General features: G+C 34.3%; 1 protein-coding gene across 24 annotated transcripts in view; it reads right to left on the reverse strand.

The window, feature by feature from the left end:
- BAZ2B (bromodomain adjacent to zinc finger domain 2B) overlaps nt 1–27,098 on the reverse strand; it is a 381,813-nt gene that overhangs the window by 41,463 nt on the left and 313,252 nt on the right. For 15 of the 24 annotated variants that reach the window (XM_078070865.1, XM_078070860.1, XM_078070862.1 and 12 more), the window contains 10 exons: nt 26,185–26,250; nt 24,446–24,511; nt 23,016–23,060; nt 22,740–22,772; nt 21,433–21,498; nt 9,744–9,884; nt 7,128–7,382; nt 5,506–5,720; nt 4,566–4,640; nt 3,166–3,409 (listed from right to left, as the gene is read on the reverse strand). In XM_078070865.1, coding sequence (XP_077926991.1) covers nt 3,166–3,409; nt 4,566–4,640; nt 5,506–5,720; nt 7,128–7,382; nt 9,744–9,884; nt 21,433–21,498; nt 22,740–22,772; nt 23,016–23,060; nt 24,446–24,511; nt 26,185–26,250 — 1,206 coding nt within the window. The remainder of the gene's footprint in view (nt 1–3,165; nt 3,410–4,565; nt 4,641–5,505; nt 5,721–7,127; nt 7,383–9,743; nt 9,885–21,432; nt 21,499–22,739; nt 22,773–23,015; nt 23,061–24,445; nt 24,512–26,184; nt 26,251–27,098) is intronic. The other 9 variants (XM_078070868.1, XM_078070870.1, XM_078070863.1 and 6 more) reach the window with 4 other exon arrangements.

Genomic DNA, 27,098 nt, shown 5'->3' on the forward strand with positions numbered 1-27,098 from the left:
CATGATCTTGTTAAGTTCCTCCACATTATCCAGATTCAGTCAAAATTTTGATTCAGTAATTCATCACTGGTCTTGATTAGGTATTATTTTCATACATTCTATCAATAAATTCATCCCTCTAAGTCTTCTTTCCTTATTTCTCCAGCAGTACACAGTTGATGTAGGAAAGGAAAAGAATCCTTTCTCAAGGGATGCCTAGGTGGCTCAGTTGGTTGGGCGTCTGCTTTTGGCTCATGACCTGGGGTCCTGGGATTGAGTCCCGTATTGGGTTCCTTGCTCAGCAGGGAGCCTGCTTCTCCCTCTGCCTGTCACTCCCCCTGTTTGTGCTCATGCTCTCTCTCTCTCTCTGACACATGAATAAATAAAACCTTTTAAAAAAAATTCTTTCTCGACTTCCTTAGTTAAATACTCCTGGAATTGAGGGCAAAAGGAGTGATTGACCGTATATTGTCTTTTGAGTATCATTCTGCAGGCTCATCAGTATTTCTAGCATTCTTTTCTGGTAAAAAGTGAACTTTAACCTTTATTTCCCTTTTATACATGTCTATTTCTGTGGCTTGTGGCTTATGGTAGCTTACCTTAAACACACACACACACAGACACACAGACACACACACACACACACACACACCCTCTATGACCTTGCCTTCTTCCCTGTAGCCTACTCTTCAAAGCTAGCCCCTCCACCTTGATTGAATACCCTCCAAAATCTTTAGGGACTTTATAACATTAATTATTCTCTTCATCTCTTTAATCTTCAACCCCCCTCTCTTATTTTATTGACTCCCTTCAACCAAAAATCATCTCATGTCTTTCACATCTGAAAAATCCTTGGTCTTCGTCTACCTCTAGGAACTAACTACCCTTTCTTCTGAGGTACAATGCTTAAAGCAGTCATTTTCACTTTCTCACTTTCTATTTTTCTCATTCATAGCCTGGTTTCCACTCCTACCCCTCTAATGAAATTGTGCTGGCACCGGTTACCAATGAGTCCACATTGCCAAATTCAGTGAATACTTTCAGTCCTCATCACATGGGATTCCTGCTGCCTTCATACTGTTTATCACTCTCTCCTTTTTGAAATGTTTGATTTTCTTGATTTTTATTACTACATGAGTAGAAAAGAGTTAACATTGTGGGCCTGACTGCTGTCCTCTGAAAGGCTTGCTCATAAGATTGGCCCTTGGTGTCTGGGAACTTGGGTTTTGAAGGGTTTCCTTCACTCTGATAAGACTGGCTCACTAAATTGTGCTAACAATGTGGTTGCTACTTTTCTTCTGGGAGTCTGGAATTTTGGCCGACGCTATGCAGGGGATGCCCATGTGACCAGCCCCCAGTAAAAACTCTGGGCACCAAGTCTCTAATGGGCTTCCTTAGTACACAACATTTCACATATGTCACAACTTATTGCTGAAAGAAATAAGCCCATTCTGTGTCACTCCCTAAGAAAAGACTCTTAGAAGGTTGAGCCTGCTTTCCTCTGGATTTTGGCTCATATGCCTTTTCTGGTCGTGCTTTGTTTCCTTTTGCTCTAAGAATTCATTGGCATAGCATGACTAGGTTCTGAGTTCTGTGAGTTCTCCTACTAAATCACTGACTCTGGAGGTGATCTTGGGGACTCCAGACCCACTACAGAAATCTCCTACCTGATTATTTCTTCTTCAGCAAAAATATTCTTCTTCAGCTCTTAAATATTGATGTTCCCTGGGTTTCCAATGTCAGTCCACTACTCTATTCACTAAATCAATCCCCCTGTGAAAACTTATCCACTTCATGATTTTAAATTATTGTCTATGTGCTAATAACCTCTAGATCTATATTTTCAAGACTGACCTTTTCTTCGGGCTTCAGATTCTTAAATCCAACTGACTGCTGAGTTCTGCATAGGCACTTCAAACTTAACAAGTCTAAAATAAGGCTACCATCATTTCCTGTCTTCAGCTATCTGTTCCCTCCTCCCGTCCTCCCCTACCATCTATTTAATCTGCTGCTCCTGATTTCTCTCAGTAATGGCAACAATAGCATGCAGTCTACCAAGCCAGATAGTTGGGAATCAATCTTACCCCTCCATCAACCTACACAGCCCATCTTCAAATACTACTCATTCTTCCCACTAAATATTTATTGAATCCTTTCTTCCTTTATCCCAACTGCCATTGGTCTAGTGTGTGGACGCCTCACAACTCATCTAAACTACTGCACTATCTCCTGACTGATCTTCCCACCTCTGATCTTGCCCTACCCAAATCTGTTTCTATCTTCTGCAGAACTGCCATAGTGAGTCACTTCAAATTCAAGACTGACCATGTCCTTACCTTACTTATAACCTTTCAATGGCTTCCTATCACCAAAAAAAGTATAAAATCCTAGTACACAGCTGTTAGATATGAGGCTCTCCAGTAACACTGAAGCACCTGTAATCCCCTTAAAGCACATTGTGGTTTCAGGCTTCTGCGTCCTCGCTCATGCTGTTCTCTCTGCCTGGAACACTTTTCTGTAGATTCTTCCCCAGATCAACATGCAGCCCACCTGGTAGCTCAGCTAATGAGTCCAGAAAGCCTTTGTGAGAATTTATTCCTCAAAAAGGTTAAATGCCCTTCCTTTGTACCTGACTAGCACATCGTAAATACTGCTATCAAATCAGTGAACACTTAACACATTACATTTTCTTATTTCAAATATTCCTCAGTGAGACTGTAAATTGAGAGGGGACTTCCAGTGTCTTATTCCTCTTTGATCAAAAGTGCCCATAGCTAGACACATAATAAACCGGTATTTAAGAAATACACCAATCTCACTAAACCTGACAACACTTTTAGGGCATGAAGGAAATGAAAGATATTATGTTACCAGAATAAAAGAGAATACCTAAAGTTAAGAATCTGCATAATTCTCTGGAGAACGCTCAAGTCATTATATAAAAAGAAAAACTTAACTTCTTTTATTCAGTTTAAGTGCCTTCTATGTGTAGGCATTGTATTCAGTATCTACCTCACAAAAAACTTGATGAGGTCAATATTGTAACATTCAGTTTCCAGATGAAGAAACTGAAGGAAGTAATTGTCAAAATGGAATTCGAACACAAATTGATTTGACTCCAAAATCTGTGTTATTTTTCAATATGTTATGCAGTCTTAGGTTTAAAATCAACTTAAATTTAATTACCTCATCTTCACAGATATCAGTCTTCTTTCCTTTTTTGTCATCTTTATCTTCTTCATCCTCATCATCTTCATCAGCTTGGTCATCACTATCATCGTCATCATCATCATCAAAATCACTGTCACCTCCCTTCCTTCTTCGTTTGCGTCCTGGTGTGGGTGTGCCCAATGGATGCTGTTCTTCTCCAAGATCAATGCCACCTGAAGTGTCTCTTTTGCCTGTTTTCTTAGCATGAATGATTCTGAGCCTTTAAATATGAAAAAAATAATGATATGGTAAAGTCTTCTCGCTCTACTTTTTAGAGAGCATAACATTTTTTAAAAAATATTTTATTTATTTATTTGAGAGAGAGAGAGCACAAGCAGGGGGAGGGGCAGGCAGAGAAGCAGGCTTGATCCCAGGATCATGACCCGAGTTGAAAGCAGACGCTTAACTGACTGAGCCACTCAGGTACCCCTTGTTTTTCTTTTTTAAGACAGAGAAAGATCGAGAGCGTGCACATTGCGGGGGGAGGGGGGAGCCGAGGCAGAGGGAGAAAGAGTGAATCTCAAGCAGGCTCCATGTCCAGCACATAGCCCGACCCAGGGCTCGATCTCATGACCCTGAGATCATGACCTGATCTGAAATCAAGAATTGGACGTTTAACTGACTGAGCCACCCAGGTGTCCCAAAGAGCACAGCATGAGTTTTAAGGAATAAATCAATGACAATAAAAATTAGAATTAAGGAAGTTTAACAAATACGTTTCCAGAAATAATAGAATATATTAACTTTAAGAATTATTCAGGATATCTCTTTGGAATTAGAACACATTTAAAAAAATAAAACTTAGAAGGCTGAAGATTAACTCTAGCAATGGCCAAGTGATAATTCCTGATCTCATACTATCAGACTGAATAAATTCAATTCAAATTACCGCAAAGAAACTATCCTCTTAACATAGAAGTTGAATAATTTCAGCATTGTATTTCCTGGCAGGAAGCTAATTAAGTTTTAATGCTGAATACATTTGGATATGTTAGACCCTCTGTAAAAGCAAACTTTAATTAGAAAGCAATTAAAAAAAAAGTGGTAGTTTCAAACAGGCTCTGTTTACGACAAAAGTAACCTGATAGCAAAATTTTAGAAAATGCGATTACTTGACTTCTTTGAAATAAAGAAGATAAATGGACTGTTTTCTAAGTTTGAAGAATATGAGCTCAATGAATCTCATTATATCTTTTGTCCACTGCAAATTCTGACCCTGAGTTTCATTAATTACATACCTCATCTTTATAAAGCTTTACCTTTTGTAATTCTAAGACAAAATAAATTTGAAATTCTATCTTTCCAACTTGTATGTTTTACAGGGGAACTTGTACAAAGGAAAAACAGTAAACTAATTTTAATAAAACAGGACTTACTTGCGAAGTTTACCTTCTACTACCCATTTATCTCTCCTCAAGTTTGACATATAATCAATGTTCTTGTCAATTTCACTGTCAATGCAAAAATTGGAAGACATAAATTAATCCATTATGTAATACATTAATTTGGTAATAAGCATATTGATGCAGTTTTTGGTAAGTATAAATGATGATTGCCTATGAATAGCAAAAACAATTGAAAATTATATTAATATATTATCCTATCTTAGAGATATATAGAAAACTTAAAATGTCCAGTAATGGTAGAAATGCATAGCTCCAAAATATTTGGATTGATCCTTTTCCTACAAAGGTAAAGGACTAAAAGTAACATATTTAAATCTGTAAAATAATAAATAGCAAGAACAAGATGAACATGGATTTGTTCACCAAATCTTGAAATACTAGAGTGGAGTACTTTGACTCTTAAATGAGATAGTTTTTTTTTTTTTAAAAGTACAAATTAATAATAAGCTAAAAATATTAAGATTGCATTAGTAGATAATAGTAGATAATAAAATAAAAAGTAGCTGGATAAGTCTAGGAATGGCTACTAAGGAAAATCAGGTAGTCATGTATCATTGAAAGACATCAAAAAAAAGAAAAATTCTGGATTCTTTCATTTTTGGCACTACAGCAAAAAAAAGTATTTTTACATTTCAGTGTATAAATAAATAACAAAATTATTATATAAACAAAACAAGTTACAAAGACTGTATACAGTATGACTCAAATTTTTGTTTCAATAGACTGCAAAGAAATACATTAAAATATTACTAGCAGCAGTCACCTCTGAATGGTGAGATCAAGTATAAATTTAAATTTTTTTGCATTAGTCTGTTACTTCAAAATTTTCAACAAGAAATTTGTATTATTTTGTGATTAGACAAATTCAAAACAGGAAACAATCACCAGAAAAGTCTGGGTATATGCTTACCTCACCACACTCTTACTGCATGCCAGTTCATTGATCAGGAAAGCCAAGACTGAAGCTTTCTGTGCTGGAGTATGAGCCTGAAAAGCTTTGGTTTTCAGGCTTTCAGTAAGTTCAGTTTGTCCACAATGGGCTTCCATAAAAATCTGCAAAATCTCGGAAACATTGTCTCGATTCACACCAACATTTAGCAAATGTTCTCCAAGAGCTGTTTTGGCCTATAAAAGTTTGACATTTTTATCATTATTGATCATAACATTCATGACATAAAAACAGTAAGATTTTAAAATACGGATATTACATGATCTAGATGTTACTGACAAGGACTTTATTCATATTTTTGATGAAGTGGAGATTAAAAATAGGCAATTGATAGCCAAATATTTAAGTACTTGTAATCCTTCTAGTCCTTCTTCAAGCCCTAGGTTAAAAGTTAATCTCAGGAAACAAACTGAGGGTTGCTGGAGTGGTGGGGGGTGGGAGGGATGGGGTGGCTGGGTGATGGACACTGGGGAGGGTATGTGCTATGGAGAGTGCTGTGAATTGTGTAAGACTGTTGAATCACAGACCTGTACCTCTGAAACAAATAATACATTATATGTTAAAAAAAATAAAAAGAAGATATCAGGAAGGGAAAAATGAAGGGGGGGAAATCAGAGGGGGAAACGAACCATGAGAGACTATGGACTCTGAGAAACAAACTGAGGGTTCTAGAGGGGAGGGGGGAAGGGGGATGGGTTAGCCTGGTGATGGGTATTAAAGGCGGCATGTATTGAATGGAGCACTGGGTGTTATACGCAAACAATGAATCATGGAACACCACATCAAAAACTAATGATGTAATGTATGGTGATTAACATAACATAATAAAAAAAAAAGTTAGGCAGGGAGAATAGTATGTAAACTCATGGGTAGAAATAGTCTATCACACCTTCTTTGACTATAGAGACTATCCTAAGCTTTTCCAGGCTTTATCTAGACATTCTATCAGTAGTAGTGAGGGGTAGGTTCAAGAGCACTACTATTGTGTTCTGGCTGTCTGGTGTCATGGGTTCTATTGCCTGCAATAATAAATGAACAGGGAGATGGAGGAGAAATTAACAGATGCATCTGGAAGCTTCTCACTCTACAATATTATCTATAGCAAGGCTGACCAAAATGTGTACCTTAGTTGAAATTAAGATAAATTTGAACTTATTGGGTATCCACATTAAGAGTCTTCATGTGCTGGTCTATAGGTGCTTTGATCAGCCTCGTTATTCACAGTGATTCAGAGAGAACACAGTATAATTTCAGAAGGCACACATAAGTTCTAACTGCTTTATGAATTATGAATTCTGTTTTGTCTCATATCACATGGGTATTTCTTTAAATCAGCTTGTTTTTTGTTGACAGCTAGAGGAAAAGAATAATTTGGGAATTATCTATATTCTTAGGCTTTATGAACCAGGTTTTTCTAGGTTTGTACCAATTTAACCTGAAGCAGATCTACATTTAACTTTGTGAGATGTGTAGAAAAAAACTGGATCAATCAATATAATCTTCTGCTAATATGCTAAAGCCAGCTAACAATGCACCAATAGTACAAATTAAAAAAAAAAAACTTATATTTTGTTTTTTTTTACCTTGTATCCTGTAATTAGACCTGGATCACATACAGCAGCTGAGAGGAGCCTCACAAGCAAGTCTTGTACTTCACCCATGCTGTCCCCTATATTTAGCAATCCCTCTTGAAGAACACTCAGGTTTGGAACATCAATATTCACATCAAAGCCCAAAACTTTACCAAAGTTTCGTAAGAACTGCACCACCATGAGACAGTCTGAAAATGTACTTCCAGAGAGAACAAGTCCTGGAATACGAGGCAACTCTGGCAAAGGCTGCACATAAAACAAAATAATAAACAAATCATTTTAAAGCCATGATTTTATATCTTCTGAAGTAAAAGAAGTTGCTGTCTTTCTTTTTCCTGCATCATACCAGTGATTTTCCCTCTGGATTGTAAATCCCCCAGGGGCACGCAATACCACAACCCCATGGTATTAAGTATAGATAGGCTCTTGAATGCAAGTCACCAACAGTAAATTTTGGTTGAACCCAACATGAACTTAGATTTCTTCAAAAGAGAACACTAATTTTAACTAACTTACATATTGATCAACATTGGTTTATATGGCTGGAGCAAAAATTAGATAACATAAGAAACATTTCAAAAGTACCTTCCCATGGACGTACTTTAGTGGAGTACTGATTTCTTCTAATGATGGAGACCAATTTATATCTCACGCTACTTTGGGAGCTCAGAAACTAACAGTGTGCATCTGTGGGCTGTTTGGTTGGGCATGGTGGCATTTTTGGCTAATGAATGTGGACAAATTACTAGGTCAACATGATCAGAACCCATGACCCTATCAAGAACCCAGTTATACTGCAACTAACAATCTTTAGGTTTCCTATATGTAGCGAAACATTAATACTGAGTTTCAATAAAAAAATTAGAAAGCTGTCTCTTTTGCGCCTTCTCAAATATGTTTACGTATTAACATTTTGATAAACTGTAGTACTAGTTGTCATAAACATTTTAAAAATTAAGTAAATAGGTAATCTAAATTAAAAATATTATTCTACATGAATGGGATTCAATAATTATATCTTAAACTTTGAGTAGAAAAAAATGTGACTTGTAAGTATTTCTATTTCTCTGAATTTGTCTTGTTCAAAAATGTTCCCCTACCCTTCATTTACTGAAATAACTAATCAAATACTTTTTCTACTAATATTGTATGGAAACACAGAACTATGGATAATAGCTGATACCATACAAATCTTTTATGTTCCTTTTGAAAACCATTTAATTCAGAGACTTTTCCTGAACCCTATCATATGCATACATTTCCATATGACTCTAAAAATGTATTTAACAAAGCTAACAAAAATAAGGCTTAAAATCAACATATATTTGATACAATGCATATGGATTTAAATAAAAATAAAAGATGCAAGGAGATAAAGCTCATTTATGATTAAAAAATATTTGCTCACTATGAGGCTTATTAAATGTGTTAACTAACATATATGCCTATTCTGGGCTTAGGAAATTTTAAACATCCAATTGACTAAAACTAGCATGTATAATTTCATTTTTATTTAAAGGCATTTATGCTAAGTAACTAAATAGAATATTAATATAATTAAATCCTCACTGGAGTATTAAAAGTTTGATTTAAGTACTTTAGAAGAGAGCTTACACAGATTAAGAGACGATCATTATTTGTATATCAGATTAATATGACTTATAAATAAATATAGATGCTATTGATCAAGTATAATAATATATTATTGATACAGTATCATAGAGATGATATGCACCATTAATATAATTTTTGAGAAATACCATCTTCTTAGAGTCAAACATAATAGATTTCTACTCATAAGTATATGAAATCATGCCAGATACCAATATTATTTGGCTCTTTCCAAATTCCTACTTTTATATATTTTAGCCACATTACATGTCTGTGAAGCATGATGGAAGAGAAAACACATATGAAGTACTTTGGTTGGATATACTTCTTGGCTTTCAAGATGATAAGCAGTATGGACTCTGGAATTTAACAAACTGGAGATTGAATCCAAATTGCCACTTATTAGCAGTGTAATCTTGGGCAAGATCCTTAACCTCTTTGTGTCTCAGTTTTCCCATCTGTAAATGGGCATAAATACCAGTTCCCCAGGACTACGGTGAGGATTAAACGAGAGAATTCATCTGAAGCACCTAGCATAGTGCCTGGCATGTAGTAAACGTACTCAATAAAAGTTAGCTACACTCACTAAAGCATTGAAGGAAGTTGTAGATTATAAACCTTCACTTATTTAAATATCTACAGGCGTGCGGTGAGGAGTTGCAGCTTTCCGTACCTAAATGCCTGGGAGGAACCAAATGACATATAGAAATCCTATCCATTTCTCTAATTCATCTTTGCAGAGTTCCTCAGTATTTCTACTTCAATTTAAAAAGGTTTACATGCTCCACTTAGGTATTAAGAAGTGTCATTATTGGCATAGGAGCTCTGGAGAGGTTTATTGGTGGCCATCCAGGAAAGGCAGCTAGACCTTGACTTGGAAACCCGCTGCTCTGGTTAAAAATAAGAGGCTTTCATAATGGCAACTCTGGCAAAGGAATCAGGTGAGACACAGGAAAAATTAAACTTATTAAAGAAATGTTTCACATGATAAATTACCTTTTGGTCTGCTAAGCACATATCTTCATTAGGCTTCTTTAGTTCCTTTGCCATTTCCAATTCCAATCTTCGTTGCTCTAGTTTACGTTCTTTATTTAATCTTTTCTCATCACGTTTTTCTTGCTTCAACCGTTCTTTTTCCTTAAAAAGAAAACCAAGTCCAACAGACTCTTTAGTCACTGTATGTGTTTGAAAACTCTCCAGTTAAAAATTTAAAAAGTTATCAAAGGGTTATTATTTCCATGAACAGAATTATCTTAGGAGATTTAGGAATAGACTTGGAACTACATAGAAACAATGACTTATTTTCACCCTTTGAGTTTTAAAATAATCTTATGATTGTGTGTGTGTATTTGTATTTTCAATATCAGATTCAACTCAGATTATTCTATTATTCAAAATTTATTCAATCCTTCCCCAGGTTACAATATGAGAATAAAATACTTATTAATAAAAGCAGATATATAAAAGGCACATGGGTAATTAAATATTTATAAAATACAGTTAGCTAGTATTAACACAAATTTTTGTGTAGCTCCAGGAAGCAAGGGAGGATTTACAGCATGAATGTGGAAGCAACATGCTTGAATTTGCAAAAGCAGTTCTTCCAATTAACTAGTCTTAAGATAGCACCTGTGACGAAACCAAAATATTATTTGCCACCGTAAACAACATTTAAGAGAATGTAAAATGGATTCTGAAGGTAATTCCAAAAGCATTAAAAAAATATTTTCAGTAATGGCAGCAATATGGAAATAATTGTCCTGTCTCCCTGTTGTAGGGGACAACACTCTGCTGGAAGAAGAAGTCAAGAGATTCTCTACAGTTAATAGTAGTGTCAGGACTTTATTGCCAGACCTCAAATACAATTCTAACTTAGATGAGAAATAACAGTGGAATCATTAGGCAGTTCTAACCTATTACCTCACACATTTGACACATTAATGATGGGTTTACTTTTATAAAGCTGGTCATGTCTCTTCATTGATTAAAAATCTTTTAATTTTCTTTATTTTTATCTAAATAAAGTCCAACTCCTTACTTCTGAATTCAAAACTCCTTTTTTTCAATCTTATCTCCCATTTTTGTATTCTATGTAGATTTAGTCAACCTATTTGCTATTCCTGATGAACATCTTATTTCCTCACCTCCTTATATTGGTGCACTCCAAGCAGGAAGGTCATTACTCCCATCTAGTGGATCTTAATCTTATTTAAGCACTACCACCTCCTCCTTAGTACCAATTTCTCTTAATTCTCATAGCTCTAACCTATAATTTTAACATTGCACTTATTGCTTCCTGTATATATTAGCATTTTTGCCCATTTTCTAGCTATCTCTGTTTCAATTACCATGGCAAAGAGAGCATACTGACTGCTGTGGGAGGGCATGCCACAGGGGAGACACAGAGGAGAGGATATTCCAGGCAGCGTAGAGAAAGCACAGTGTATCTGAGAAATTGCTACTAGTGTCAAGAGTGGAGTGTAGGTTGCAGGTTGAACAGCTGCTGAATATTATGATACAAAGCTAGAGATCAGGTCATGAGAGCCTTTTTATATGATATTCTCAAGTCACTGCTCATTTTTATACAACCTCTAAATTTCTGGGTTACTGATTCACACAGACATTTGGGAGGAAAATGATTCAGAAGCTATATTGTGAGATTATTGACACCCAAAAAGTGCTACAATTAATCTTATCGATCATAAACTAAAAGCAGTTTCTGAGGGTCTAATGACACAAAATATACACAATTAACATGCAACATTCCCACAATGCAGTATAGATTTTCAAATCAAATTATCATTGGTAGAACATTTTTTCCCCAGAATTGGATTTTCAATTTATAAACACATGAATTTTGCTCTAAGAATTCTTCCAAGGAAGAGAAAACATTTTGGTCACTTACCAGAATAATGAATTACAATCACCAACAGAAAAAAACAAATGTCTCTTATAGATTTCAAAGTAGCTGGTGTAAATTTTTCTACCATATAGGACTAACCCAGAATTCTTAATGATGTTCATAATAATAATTACAAAAATAATAATTGAGACTACTAGTCACTAAAAACTGCTAAAAATGGTTACCATTTCTTTTCAAAAAGAGAGAAAGGACATGTGTGACATTAATGCTCTCTTCACTGTGCCAACTTCACTTTTATGGCAATCTGGGGGTACATAATACTTCAAGGATATGCAGACAATGAGTTAGAGTACATTTAACATCATGGGGTAAATATGGCTTATATTCTTGGATACCATTTTTAGCTAGTGATAGGCAATATTTTTTCCAGTTAAAAGCATGGTTATAGTATGGCATGGAGAGTAAAATGACATCAATTTTTAGGATAAAATGAAGATTTCCAAGAAATCTTAGAAATTTGTAGGACCTTTATTAAAGATAAGCATCCATTCTTGTCTTGAAGTATTAGGGATACCTCAAAGGAAACACGAAGTCTCTAAATGTAGTAAATTTGGTGAATTTACTCATTTATTTAATGAACTTTAATGAATTGTATAAGACAAGGTAACTCTCAAAGAACTAGAGCTTCTGGGTCCCCTCAACAATCAACTAATATTTAAAATGGTATATAAAGACAGTCACAATCTAGCCCCACACAAGTTTTGGTCTCATATGTCATGATTCTCAGTGAATTTCCCATGCTCTAGTTATATTGTGTGATACACCTGAGTTGAGAAGACAGTGTAACCAGTTTGAGGCATTGCCTCATGATGAAGATGATGAAAAAGGACGAGGAGGATGGGGAGGAAGACGAGGAGTACAGACAAGAGGAGGAGACAGGGGAGAAGGAGAAAAGCAACAAAGCCAAGACAGGGGCATACACAAGGTGAAAACTGATTAACCCCCTCTTTGCACCTTCCTCTTCTCTGCCCATAGGTCATACTGAGTTACAACACTGTACCTTTGTATACGCCATTTCCTCTGCCTGGAATGCAGAACCTCTCTTCCTTAGCCCAGAAATAAAGGCTGCTTTTATTCTTCTCGTAAGTGCTTGAGGCATTTTAATATTTCTCTTTTTTCTTTTGAGCTTCCACATAACTTATTATATTATTTATTGCACTGTGGGACAATTATTTGTCTAAAGTTGATCTCTTCCACTTTAGTGTAAGCTTCTAGAGGTCAGAGGAACAAACTTACTCACCTGTTTCTTTATGGACCTATTCAATTCCCAGCAGTACAATTTGCCAGACACTTCAAGGAAGTTTTTAACGATTTTATTTTTCTCCCTATCAAGCCTGTATCAGTTCAACTTTCCTCTCCCACTGGTCTCAATGTTGTTCTTATTTCCAACTACAATAGTTGTCATATGTCTTTAACAGAAATATTTGGTGTGCATATATAAAAATTATTTAAGCATTCATTCATTGGCTGAATGATTAATTCCACAAATGCCATATAAATAACGATAGATTAACATTTGTACTAGTCATTAAACATATTCAATAGCTGGTTTTTTTTCTCAACTTTTTTTTTTATTCTGTGGACATAATTGATGTCTTCTATTTTCAATTATACACAAACCTTGTAGCCAAAAGCAGAGTTTAATACATTTATTAATAATATTCAAGTTATATTTGGGAATTTAAAAATATCTAAGATATATTTCTCACATCTACTCCAGCATTATTAAGCTCTTAATCATTTTAACTGCATACACTATGATTTGATGTGTTTGCAAATACACCGTCCCCATATCAAAATTAAATAGACTTATTATCTGGTAATTTTTTCCAGAAACTAAAGTTTAAAGTGGCAGTACTATTTTAGGCCAAATTTGGAGATGTTTAAACTGTGTAGTATTCTCTCTTCTAGATTTGGTATACTGTTTGAAAGAGCAATATTTACCAACTTTTCACCTAAGCCTTTTTTTTTTTAAGATTTTATTTATTCATTTGAAAGGGAGAGAGACAGAGAGTGCACAAGCAGAGGGAGAGGCAGAGGGAGAGGGAGAAGCAGACTCCCTGCTGAGCTGGGAGCTCGACATGGGGCTTGATCCCAGGACCTGGAGATCATGACCTGAGCCCAAGGCGGATGCTTAACCATCTGAGCCACCCAGGTACCCCACACCTAGGCCTTTCCTTGACAAATTAAGTTACCATGCTTGATCCTACACTTAATTTCTGTAATAGCATGGTTTTTTTAAGATTTAATTAATTAATTAATTTAGAAAGAAAGAGTGCATGTGTGCACGTGCACAAGTTGGGGGAGGGGCAAGAGGAGAGGGAGAGAGCAGACTCCACGCACAGCGTGGAGCCAACGCAGGGTTCAATTCCATGAACTGGAGATCACGACCTGAGCTGAAACCAAGAGTGGAAGCCCAACCGACTGAGCCACCCAGGCACCCCTACAATATTATGTTTTGTTGTTATGTCAAATGCTAGGATTTCACAATGGAACTTTCTCGTTTTGTAAGGTCAATTCACAACAAACCTTTGATGTACCAGAGAAGACTTATGAAACCTATCATAATATGAAAGGAATGTTAAAACATATTTTACATTAACAATGGTTAAATTTCAGGGCAATAACTTAGATTGCCTCCAAATGACTACAAAATATAGCTCCTGACTGTATTTTAGATTGACTGTCAAAAATGACAAGCATTTAGTATGTCTCCTCTTAATTTTTTTGGCCTTCATAACCCCATATTCTCCAGTTTTCTAGATGTAGAAATTCTTGAAGTAAATGAATTCTCGGAATATAAGTCATTTATAATAAAATATCTTTTTAATCATCTTAATTACAGTAATGGAATTTTCCATATCAAAATATGACTAATATTTTAGTTAAGAAGTCATTTAAATTTCATTTCAAAGTTGAAACACCTTTTGATAGCAAATGCATTAAATTTAGATTATCCTAAACAGCCCAAAATACAGAGGGTGAAATTTTCAAAACTAGTTTTTTACTCACACAAAAAGATTACTTTAGGGGCTCTCAAGGCATAAATGACAGTATTTCCAGAAATCTATAGCATAATAATAAATGTATGAAATAAATTTATTCTATTTTAGAATCATAGAAGTTTAAAAACCAAACAGTGAATGTGGTAGAATGACCTGTTATTGTAAACTTTTACAACTTATCAGACTGCAAAACAAGACATTTTTAAGAGACAATGTTGCAAAGATGCCTTACTTTTTTTGCTTTTTATGATTCTACTGCGTCTCTTAGGTCTTTGTTCTGGGCATAATTAGGAGAATACATTTCTTTTGACAGCAACTTGTACTTAAATTTCAAAGACATAAATATAATTTAAGAGACACAGGTTTACCTCAGAGTGCAGGAAGAATACAAGTATAAATAAGATTAATAATACAAGTCATTTATAGAAGACATATATAAAGATTAAAAGTAATACTGTTTTATGGTAACACTGAATATGCATAGAACAATCAGGGTAATTTTTTTTAAAGGGACTATTTTTACATTTAAAATATTATGAAAATTAAGTTTAAACAAATGAAAAAATTATGAATCACATGATGAAGAGAGAGACCTTTACATTTTATTTATTTATTTTTAAAGATTTTATTTATTTATTTGACAGAGAGAGACACAGCGAGAGAGGGAACACAAGCAGGGGGAGTGGGAGAGGGAGAAGCAGGCTTCCCGCCGAGCAGGGAGCCCGATGCTGGGCTCGATCCTAGGACCCTGGGATCATGACCTGAGCTGAAGGCAGACGCTTAATGACTGAGCCACCCAGGCACCCCTACATTTTATATTTTAATAAAAATTTTATTTTATAGGTATAATATTTAAAAAGAATAAACCTCCCAGTTATTGTATTTTCTTAAAATCTCCCAAAGTATTATAGAAGTCTGTACTTACTTTAGATTATGTATCTAATACTGTGTAGAATAGCTGCTATAAGTGTCTCCTAAATTAAAATTAATATTGTTAATCATTCTTGAGTCAGATAATCAGAGATTTTAATATACCTAAATTAAATTGATAATAATCTTTCAAAAATTGACTTTGTTTATGGAACATTTAACATTTTATCATATAGTTAATATAAAATCATTTTATATGTTTTTAGAGTATTTAACTTTAAAATTAAAGTACATTATAAGTACACTGTATAAATACAGTATTACAGGGATGCCACAGAAGTATATTTACTATGTCTTCAACTGAACAATGGGTTTGCTTAAACAAAACCATCTACGTGCACAATTCTACTTATTTTCATTTTTCACTAACTAATGATTAACATAAATATAGGATTATAAAATAGTCTCATGACTTGAATCATGGATGGGGAGGGGTTACATATTTTTTCTGCTTTCAAATTGTTTATTAGATGACTTCTGAAACCTGAACTACTCTCTTCTATTTTATGGTTTTGTCTCCTAAAGTGCTGACAGAGTCATTCTGTGATAGCTGTATATTTAACAACCTTTTGTAGTTTATTGATCCTTGGAGGGAGACATATAAAAGACTCTGACGATTACTACGGTTGATTATTCAGTTAATATGAGTATAGTGATTATAAATTTGTGACTGGTGTGGTTTACAGTTCTTATAAATGAAAGAGGAGATTTTGAACTACTTTGTCACATTGCTTTAACCAACCTGTTTCTAGTGCTTAGTAATAATGAAAGCAGATGTGTCTCATATTATATTTGAATTATACTAGGAAATAAGCCTTTTTTATTCATGAGACTAACTATTCTTTCTGACATTTTTCTTACAAAAATATTTATGAACTACGATGATATAGTAATGATCCTTTAAAATTATTAAGAGAAATAACAAGGCAATTTATGTAAGTCTGAATATTCTTACTAATTATAGGTTTTTTTTAAAGATTTTTATTCATTTATGGGGTGGGGGAGAGAGCATGAGCAGGGGGGAGGGGCAGAGGGAAAGGAAGAAGGAGACTCCCTGCTGAGTAGGGAATCTGATGCACACACCGCCCCCCCCCCCCAATCCCAGGACCCTGGGATCATGACCTGAGCTGAAGGCAGATGCTTAACCAACTGAACCAACCAGGTGCCGCCCCACTAATTATAGATTTTTATAACAGAAAAAATACAGAAATTGGGATTATTTTAGTAAAAATTTATTGAGTTAATACTAAATCAGAAAGATCAGTGTAGTGTACACAGAGTAACATAAAAGTGGTGTTTGTATTACCATCTTACTTTGATAGATATGGGAAGGTTCTTGGAATAATTTCAGATATTAAAGGAAATTTTTAGTTAACAAGGTGAAAGCTACTTATTTTTTTAACCTCATTAGTTCTTTAAATATTATTCATAGCATTTTTGTTTACCTTCTCTATTTTTCTTTCTTCAAAATCTAATAATTAAATGTTGAAGGTACTGAAAGTTAGAATCAAGGGTTACATATAGGCAAGTTCAGAATTTTTAGTTGGTCCTGCCTAGGTATCATATGGCTTTAACTTTACAATAAAGTTTGTTTTAATAGTTAATAACAGAAAAAAAATTATAGGTAATAGGATATAGAATATGAAGCCAAGATATGCCCATTACAATAGTTACATCTTTTACATGTTAAGTAATAATAAGGAAATGGACAAGTACATATAGCAATATTTTGTTAATATTCATAGAGGTGGCACGTTGATACAAAGATTTGGTGAAAGTTTGGATTGCCAGTAAAAACACATGCCTAATTACTCCCTAACTGTTTATACTGTAAATTTTTATCTCTCTGATATGATAAAAAAAATCATTATTATTATTTTTGTTTTTCCTGAAGTATCTAATCTAATGCTGTGCACAAAATAGTAGTTTAAGAAGTTAAAAAAAATAAAATCCTAGTTGATCACAGATCTATAGGTACCATTCAAGAGAGGAACACAATTTAAAATCAGAATAACTGGTAAAATTATCTAGTCTTGTTCACAAGTCTATAGTTATCAGAGGATAACAACATTTTAAGAGCTCAGTTTTACCCGTGGGGTTCTCTTAAACATTCCAATAAAGGATTGCTTATGACATATGTCATTTTAAATAATAGTTCCTTGAATGTCTAACTTTAAGAAAACCATCTAGAGTAAAATATTTTATTATTACATAAAGAAAATTATATAGATAGAAAACATAATAATGTATTCATTCTTTTTTTTTTTTTAAGATTTTATTTGACAGAGAGAGACACAGCGAGAGGGGGAACACAAGCAGGGGGAGTGGGAGAGGGAGAAGCAGGCTTCCCGCTGAGCAGGGAGCCCGATGGAGGGGGCTGGATCCCAGGACCCTGGGATCATGACCTGAGCCGAAGGCAGACGCTTAACGACTGAGCCACCCAGGCGCCCCAAATGTGTTCATTCTTTAATGATATTTTTATCACCAATTGGTTTAACTGCCATTTTCATTTTAACTCATTCATTCATTCATTCATTCAACTACAATTTTCTAAGCTCCAACTATATACCTGGGTCTATAGTGGTAGACAAGACAGACAAGAGTCCTGTCCTCAAAGATCTTACATCCTGGGAGGAAGCAGACCATAAACAACTGTAAAATAAATAAGATAAAGGAATGGAGTTCCAGAGGTGGGGTATAAAAAAAAGGCAAAATTAGGTGTTCTGGGAAGGCCTCTTTGACAAGTTAACATTTGATCTATAACTAAACAACAAATAAGAACCACTCAAATATCTGGTGGAAGAACAGCAATGGTAAAGACCCTCTGTTTAGGATAATAAAAAAACAAAAATGACCGGAATATAGTACTCTTTTAAGAGACAAATTGTATGAGGTAAAGTTGGAGTGACAGGTGGAGGTCAGAGCATGTGGGACTGCTTTGTCATGGTGAGGAATTTGGACTTGATTACAATTGCAAGGAGAAGCCAATGGATAGTGTTAAGATGTAACCTGGTTTACTTTCTGAAAAGATCACTCTGGCTGCTCTGTGGAGAACACATAGGGAGTGCTGAGGAAAACGAGAATGAAAACAAGGAAAGGGAGGTTCAATTATTATGCTTTATGTTATTGCTTTATACACACACACACACACATTTTTCTTTTTTTTTGTTTGTTTGTTTAATATTTTGGCATGGTTGCCTTGACATTCCTTTCCCTTTTTTTTTTTTTTTTTAAGATTTTATTTATTTATTTGAGAAAGAGAGAATGAGAGACAGAGAGCATGAGAGGGAAGAGGGTCAGAGGGAGAAGCAGACCCCTTGCTGAGCAGGGAGCCTGATGCGGGACTTGATCCCGGGACTCCAGGATCATGACCTGAGCCAAAGGCAGTCGCTTAACCAACTGAGCCACCCAGGCGCCCCTGACATTCCTTTTCTAATTACTTAATGCTTAATGTGGGCAGCCCAATCAGGAATGTGTATTGCCTCAATATAGGTGCTTTCGTTTTTAGTTCCTTCTCACTTTATCTGATACCTATTTTTATTTTTTGAAGTACTTCAGATAGAAGGGTGAATACTGTGTAGGTTACTCATGTTTCTTTTTTCTGAGGATGAATGAGCTAGGAGAGGGAGAGCTATACTTGGTTTCTCATATCCCTTTCCAAGTTTTATTGGAACTGATGTACCTGGTTTGCTTTATCTAGTCAAAGGTAAATCTTTTTTCCCATGAAAGGTGCTCTTGGTCTTTTGTGGCTTCTTAGAAGGTTTAATTTTAATTATCTTCATTTATCCTGTGGCTGCTATCTTTCACTCAAACCAGATCTTGCCCACCTCTCTTCAGCAGCTTTTCCTACTCTCCTCCTAGGCAATTGGAAATATGAAAAACCAATGAAAGAGATCATGTCTTTGGGGCTTTGGGCACCTTTTAATTTTAATTTTAATTAAATCTGGGCATTTACTCTCTTTGATGATCTTACTCTTACTCTTGGGTTCTCCCCTTCTACTAAATTCTAGTATATCTGAAGATATGCTCTGGGTTATTGTCATTATTGTGCCTTTCTTTAGCTTTTCTCCCCATCAGGAAAAATCAGAATGGCATGCCCTGGCTTTTTTTTTAGTCCTCTGGAAAGAAGTATACTTGGTAGAAAGGAACTTGTCTCTTGAGGGATTTTCTAGGTATTTTTCCTGAGTTGTTCCTTCAGTTTCCATTGCTCCATATTGGAGGAAATTAGGTTGAGCTTTTAATTAATCCCCTTTCCTACCTCTCCCACTGCCATACTGCTTTTAGAAGGGAACAGAGATAACAGCCACTCCAGTTCTCAGAATCTGTTGCATTTCTTTCTCTGCTTGTCATTTTTCAGAGATTATGGTTATAAATCCACACATAGACTCTCTGTTATGTTAGGTGTAGAGGCTGTCAGTGGGCCTGGATAATTAACAGGTTTGGAAGAAAAGACAGTAAGAAAAATGTTAAGGCAAAACTTCCATGAAATTTAGGAGAGTCACAAGAAGTGATTGCTAGAAGAAGCTTTAGAGGTAATCTATGTTAGTAGTTCCCAACCTGGCTATGCATCTTGCTAGGCCCACTCTACACAGCAAACACATGCAGAGTGATAAGGAACTATAAGCACTGGGTGGCGCTATGCTTTGTTCCAGAAACTTCACACATGCACTCATACAGATATACACCCAGTTAATCATCACTACAAAATGAAATAGGAACTGGTATCATCTCTATTTTATGGATGAAAAATTTGAATCACAGACAGGTGAAATAACTTGCCTAAGGTCATACAGCTGGAAAGCACTGAAACCAGAATTCAAATCCAGGTAACTGGGTTACAGTGTTCAGATTACTTTTTTTTTTTTATGTCCAGGTTCCTAAGCAATATACTTTTGTCTCTCTATATTAGAAATCTATAATGATAGTTTAAGCCAGAGCTGAGGCCAAAATACTGAAATACAGGCCTCTCCAACTTCCAGACCGAACTGTTATTTTATTAATTCTCATTTATTAAATGTTTATCTCAGTTGATAATCTTATAATCCAAGGAGGTAAGTATCATTATCTCAATTTAAAAGAAGAAATAACCTTTAACTAATGAGAATTTAAATAAAAATCTGAAACAAAAAAACAGAAGGAGAGGAGGGAAGGAAGAAGGAAGGAAGAAAGGAAAGAAGGAAGGAAGAAAGGAAGAAAGAAGCAATTGAGCCTCAAGAGGTAAAGCAAGTTGGTTCAGAGTCAGTATGGGAATTCTGAGTCTCTCACACTCCAATGCCCTGGATATCATGGCCATACTTCTATTCAACTGGTTTTATTTAATACACAATGCATTCCTTTGTAATATATATTTTAACCTTTAATTGCTTTCTATTACATTCCAAATAAGCTCATTTTGACTTATTTCAATAATTTCCTTATTCTGAATTATCTGTTAAAAGTCTATTTTAAGGAAAGTACTTAAGCCCAATTTTACAAATAGAACAGTAAAGAATAATTCTGAAGGCAGAAGTCCATGGTTGGACTGACTGGTATTTCAGTTAGGACACACAGGACTTGTTTAGGCATGCTGTAATATTAAACTTTTATCCAAGCAAATACCATTCACTACATTAAAAAAAGATAATTAAAATCTCAGCCAAGAAAATTAACACATAGATTGGAATCCTTCCTACATTCTTTTATGTTCTAACAGTTATTACTTTTAATATTTGGCTTGCTTGTGAAAGCCAGTGAGCCATGACAAACCTATACTATGAAAAATTTATATTTAGAAAAACCAATGCTTTAGGAAAAAATACTAATATTTTTTCTAGAAACATGCACTTACTTCTGCTTTTTTACGAGCTTCCATAGCTTTCATAAGCATCATATGTTGTCTCCTTCTCTCTCGTTCCTATTAGGCCAGATAAAATTAGGAAAATAACTATAATTATAGTTCGATTTTGAAATGGAAAAACAAAACAAAACAAAACAAAACTCAGTATAGCATGTTTAGCATTTATAGACAAGTCACAGTAAATACTAAATATAAGACAAGAATGGCCAGTCTGTGCATGTTTTAGTTCAGGTTTAGAAAGCAAATACAAGAACAATCAAAAGCAAAAAGGTAAAGCAATGAACATGGAGACAGTGTAAACAGAAGCATACAAGATTTACTTATGGTCAGTTGTGATGCTCCTTCAAAAGCTGGCAGAACAAAAAGCATAATGGTTGGCTGGAACAGGTCAGTTACCTTACATCTGCTATTAGAAAAACCACAAATATGTACTATAGGCCAATTAAGCTAAAGGTTGTATTGTTCTTGAATTTTTAGATCAGGTAGAAATTGATTTATAATCACTTCCACTTCACAGTTTTAGAATTAAGTTATTTTTATTTCAAGCACACTATTGTTTTGTAAATTCAATAGGCCACCAACAAATTAGAAATATATATATTTTTTAGAGCTTTTATACCAATTTAGTTAAACTAGTCGTGGTTCACAAACCAACACCAATGAAATGGGATATTCCTATTTACTGATGTCTGCCACTTGATGCGCTATTTAAGACCATAAAAGCTGCACCATGGGCTAATAAATGGAATCTAAAAGGCACAGTATGAAAATAAGGTAGGCACTAGTTTTGACCATCTCATTTTATTTTAAAATTAAAAAAATCACAGTTATATCTAATGAGTTCATTTTGTTTAAACGTATTTGGTCCCCCCAAAGGGATATTTCTAAAATTATTTCCAAAATTTTGTCTATAAAACCAGAATATATTTCATATTCTCTCATCAACCTAACTCAAAATTCCCATTGTATTCAATGGCAGTTTTGCACCTAGAATGATGGGAGAATATGGGTCAATATCGTATCTAATTGTACAGTGATCCAACTTTCATTGTGACATCAGTAATGTAAAGTTTTAGACGGCAGCCTTATATAAGGCTTGCAAAATTCAATTAGCAATCTTGGAGCTGTATCATACTTCTTTACGGACAGACAAGCAGATGTATGCAATGCACTGTGCTGTAAAGCCATGCAGCAGTATGTAATATGACAGCAGCCAGTGCTACGCTGTATGCATTGCTATGACAACCATATCACAACCAAATCACAATGCGGTGTTAGATGTACAAAAATAAACATACCCATACCATATCTAGTCTATGCCTCTCCAACTCCTGGTAGAAAGAGTTGGCACAACATTATGAAACAGAAATCACAGAGTCATGAAACCAATTTTTAACCCCCCAAAAGACACCAATACCAAAGCAAGGCAATAAACCATAAGATGAAGGAAAAACTTAAGCAGGAATTACTTTGGAAACTTTTAAGAAAACATTTTGAAGATTTTCCCCCAAATAGATTTAAGAAAAATTATAAAATGTACATTTCAACAATTGTATAACTATATGTATACAGACCTGATGCTTCAGAAGAACAGCTTGTTGTCTTCTCATTTCTTTTTCCTTAAAAATAAGAAACTCTTAATATATAATTCTTAGAGAAGATTTAGAACATAGTACAAGTATTAAAAGTTCCTTTTCTGAGACTCTATAATCTTCCATTAGGTCGAGCCACATGGAATTGCAAATATTTGATCATTTTTTACTTACATAGTGGCAATTTCATATGCTCCTACTTAATACAGAAAGATTAGACGATAGAAGCAAGGATCTTATTCAGTAGCCATTTAAACTTAAAATTCAATAACCTAATAGCATATTTCAATGGCACATTCACTGAACTGACTAGCTAAATGGTCAGAGCATATCAGATACAATTGATACATGTATCTTTAAAATTATTTTAATACATTATATAGAACCCTCAAATCCAGCTGATTAGAACTCTCTCCACTCTGAACATAAATTCCCAAATATACTATATTGTACCTTAACAGCATCCATACATTTCTGTGCACTATCTATGAATGAAAGTAACAACAGGCTGAGATCAGCGTAAGATTTTCACACTCAGCTATAATTCAAGGGCACTACCCCAAGGGGGTAGGGCTTAATGCAAGCAATTCTACAAATGTCATCAATTTAAATATTCTTATAAAGATAAAAATCTAGACGATATTAAGGGAAGTGATGAAAAGGGGTAGAAATCTAAAGAAAAAAGTAAGACAGTCACTGTAGAAAAGGTAACTAACAGTTCCCTGGCTTTACAGGATATAATTGTGTCTGTTTCCGAAACCAGTAGGATCACTCAGCCGTCCTCTTTCAGTAATTAATTATGAGAAAAAGTGGAAGGTGAGGGGTAGAATGTGTGTGTGTGGTTGGGGGGTCCAACTCTAATGCTTCATGACAGAAAATCAAAACCAAAACATTACAATAATTAACAATGGCTAATTTTATTACTGGCAAATTAACAGTTTGCTCAAGTTAGGTTTTTGTTTCTGTAGGCTCTTCACTGTTTAATAATTAAAACAGTTGCTGGACATTAACCAAGATAAAGTTATAATCTAAGTAGAGAATCAGATTTGGGACACAATTTGAAACATAAACATCAACAACACAAAATAGCTTTGGGAAGATCATTCTGATTCAGCAAAACTATATACAGGTATTATGCAATAGTTTGCATTTCTGATTTGATGTTTGCTACTTAAAGAGCTCAAATCATCACATAAAACCCATATAATGAAATTTAAAAAAAACATATACATATGATATACATACAATAAAAGCACACATTATACACATGTATCTGTGCTAAACATTTTTTTAAGATAATCATTTTGAGGAGAGCTATTTTTTTTCATATAACTGATACTGGTGTAACATCACACCAGTGATGTTTTATTTTTCAAAAATAAAAACTGTGTGATGTTCTCATCTAAACTAACCTTTATTCGTTTCTCGGCCTCCAATAATTTGGCATTTGCTGCTTCTTCCTTCTTTTTCTTTTTAGCCTGTGCATGCAAAACAGGTCTCAAAGTCATGCAACAGCACCACTACAACTTGAAAATAATCTCAGACTTGAAAATGGAGCTACATGTCTCACAAAGTACAAAACAATATGTAACATATACGTAGACAATTACAGATTTCCCTCCAGTTAACATTATATTTAACATACGAATTTCATTTTTAATGTATAGATTAGCATGAAGATACACAAAAGTTCTTAAGTGCATAAGAGTATGTCAGCTTTTACGCTTCAATCTCTGTTAAAAGTCTGAAATAACTGAGTGTTATTGTCATTTTAACTCAAAACTTAATTACAAAAAAACTGATTTTGTGGAATGTCTTATCTTTTTTTCTGATTTTTAAAAGTAAAACACAATCATTGTAGAAAATTTAGAAAATGGGGTGGATTTTAACCGATAAAAGTTATTTAATGAATAAATCATTAACACATTAAAAATGCACGTGTCCACTTTATTTGAAATTTCTTTTTTAACACTTGAAATTTGAGATAAAGAAATCCATTACTCAGATGATTTAAATGAAACATTAAATCTCATTTTCTCTAGCTGTACAATGTGGTTAATTAAAGGCTTTTTTTTAAGTAAACATATTTCATGAAGTACGCTTTGAATATCAAGATCATGCTATCAAATTTGAGCTTCACAATCTTAAAGTCTTTATCTAGTAGTTTTATAACCATCCAGTAGTTATTGTCAGTTTACTTTAAGATAGGCATATTTTCTATTTGGTGGGTTTTAAAATTAATTTGAAGTGGATAAGGAAATATGTTCATATTTCTGCACAGAAAAAAAACTGTAACAGAAAACCTCAGCTATCTGGAGTCCTCAGGAAATTGTTTTATATGGCAATGGTTTCCTGAATAGCTGAGAGGTTATAATAATTTTAAACATTAAAAGTTATTTTCATAGTTTTGGATGAAAATAATTTTGAGACATATGCCTGTTCAGACATAGCACACTTAACACAATTTGGCTTTTTCTTGATGACTCAGGGCCATTGTTCTGATCAGTTATTGTACTACACAGTTCGATAGAGTAATGTATTTTGGCCATTAAGGTGTTGAAAATTGTTTGTTATTCAAATATAAAATTACACACTCTTGCTAGGCTTTTGAATTCCTATATATGCGGGCTGGAGTTTTTCTGCATTTTCCCTTGCTGTCTTTTGGCTATTACTTTTGCTATCGCCAATATATGTCCTCTAGCCCTATTCCAGTAGCTTCAGGGGAAGAGGGATATATTAGAAACCAGAAAACCAAGCTAGTTAAACTGTTTCTACATTGAAAATTTACTTTACTTTTGTAATGTTTTATGTCTAAATTGAAAGTAAATATCTGACTATAAGTCCTAATGAGTTTTCTAGAAGTAAAGAACAGGAGTTTTCACACAGGAACTTTCTGACAACTATACTGGCTGCTCAGAGGTTTCCTCTTTTTCTGTTTTGTCTGATTTTCTCCATTTTTACTGTTAGGATTAGATTAGCTTGCTAAGTAAGGTTCAGATAAGGTCTTATTCTATGCGTTACATTTAAAGAGAATTTCTGATGAACATATTAATTTGTATGAGTGAGAGATCATGTGGGTAAAATTTTTATTTTTGTAGACTTTAAGATATATGACGAATTACTTTAATTATATCAAATTTAAGAGTTCTACCTCTAGAATTTGCTGGGCTCGAAGTTCTTTTTCCATTCTGATTTGTTGAATTCTCTTAATTTTTTCCTGTAGAAAAAATAATGATAATTTAAGACAATAAACTAAATATATAGGTGAAAAGTATTTAAGTGGAATCAAATGATATAAGTACACATTTACCAAAGGTTGCCCATGCTGGATATAAAACTTAATGATTTAGCTTAACATCATATATACATTCATGTCTTAAATTAATATGATTTCATAAAATTTCTCAAAACAATTTGTGAAGTACAAATGCTAAATAAGTATATAGAAACCAGGTCAACCAAGGTAATTAAACTCATTTAGCCTGTATGCAAGTACAAGTAATATTTAATTTGAGATAAATCTAGGTCAGAATAATAGGAAAAAATAGTACCTCAGGAGTCAGAAAACCTAAGGCTCATCCTGAGTTACTGTCATTCATTGCATGATCTTGAACAAATAACTACTCTTGTATAAAATAGGTGCTTGCCCTTTACTCACTGTTATGATGAAATCAAAATGCTTAAAAAGTATAGAGTACCATGCAATTGTAATAATTATTAACAATTTCCATACCATAATTTATTTCACATGGTGAATAACATGATAACATGACATTACTTTTAATTACTACAATAAGCCAAATTCAGAAGTAATCTAATATTATTTAAAAATGGATTAATTATTGGGGCGCCTGGGTGGCTCAGTTGGTTAAGCATCTGACTTCAGCTCAGGTCATGATCTCAAGGTCCTGGAATGGAGCCCCAAGTGGGGCTCCCTTCTCAGCGGGGAGCCTGCTTCTGCTTCTCCTTCTCCCTCTCCCCTCTGCTCGCACTCTCTCTCTCTCTCTCAAATAAATAAATAAATAAAATAAAAATGGATTGATTACAATTTAACATTCTAGGGAA

This window comes from Halichoerus grypus, chromosome 4, assembly GCF_964656455.1.
Source record: "Halichoerus grypus chromosome 4, mHalGry1.hap1.1, whole genome shotgun sequence".
In the NCBI taxonomy this organism is placed as follows: Eukaryota; Metazoa; Chordata; class Mammalia; order Carnivora; family Phocidae; genus Halichoerus; species Halichoerus grypus.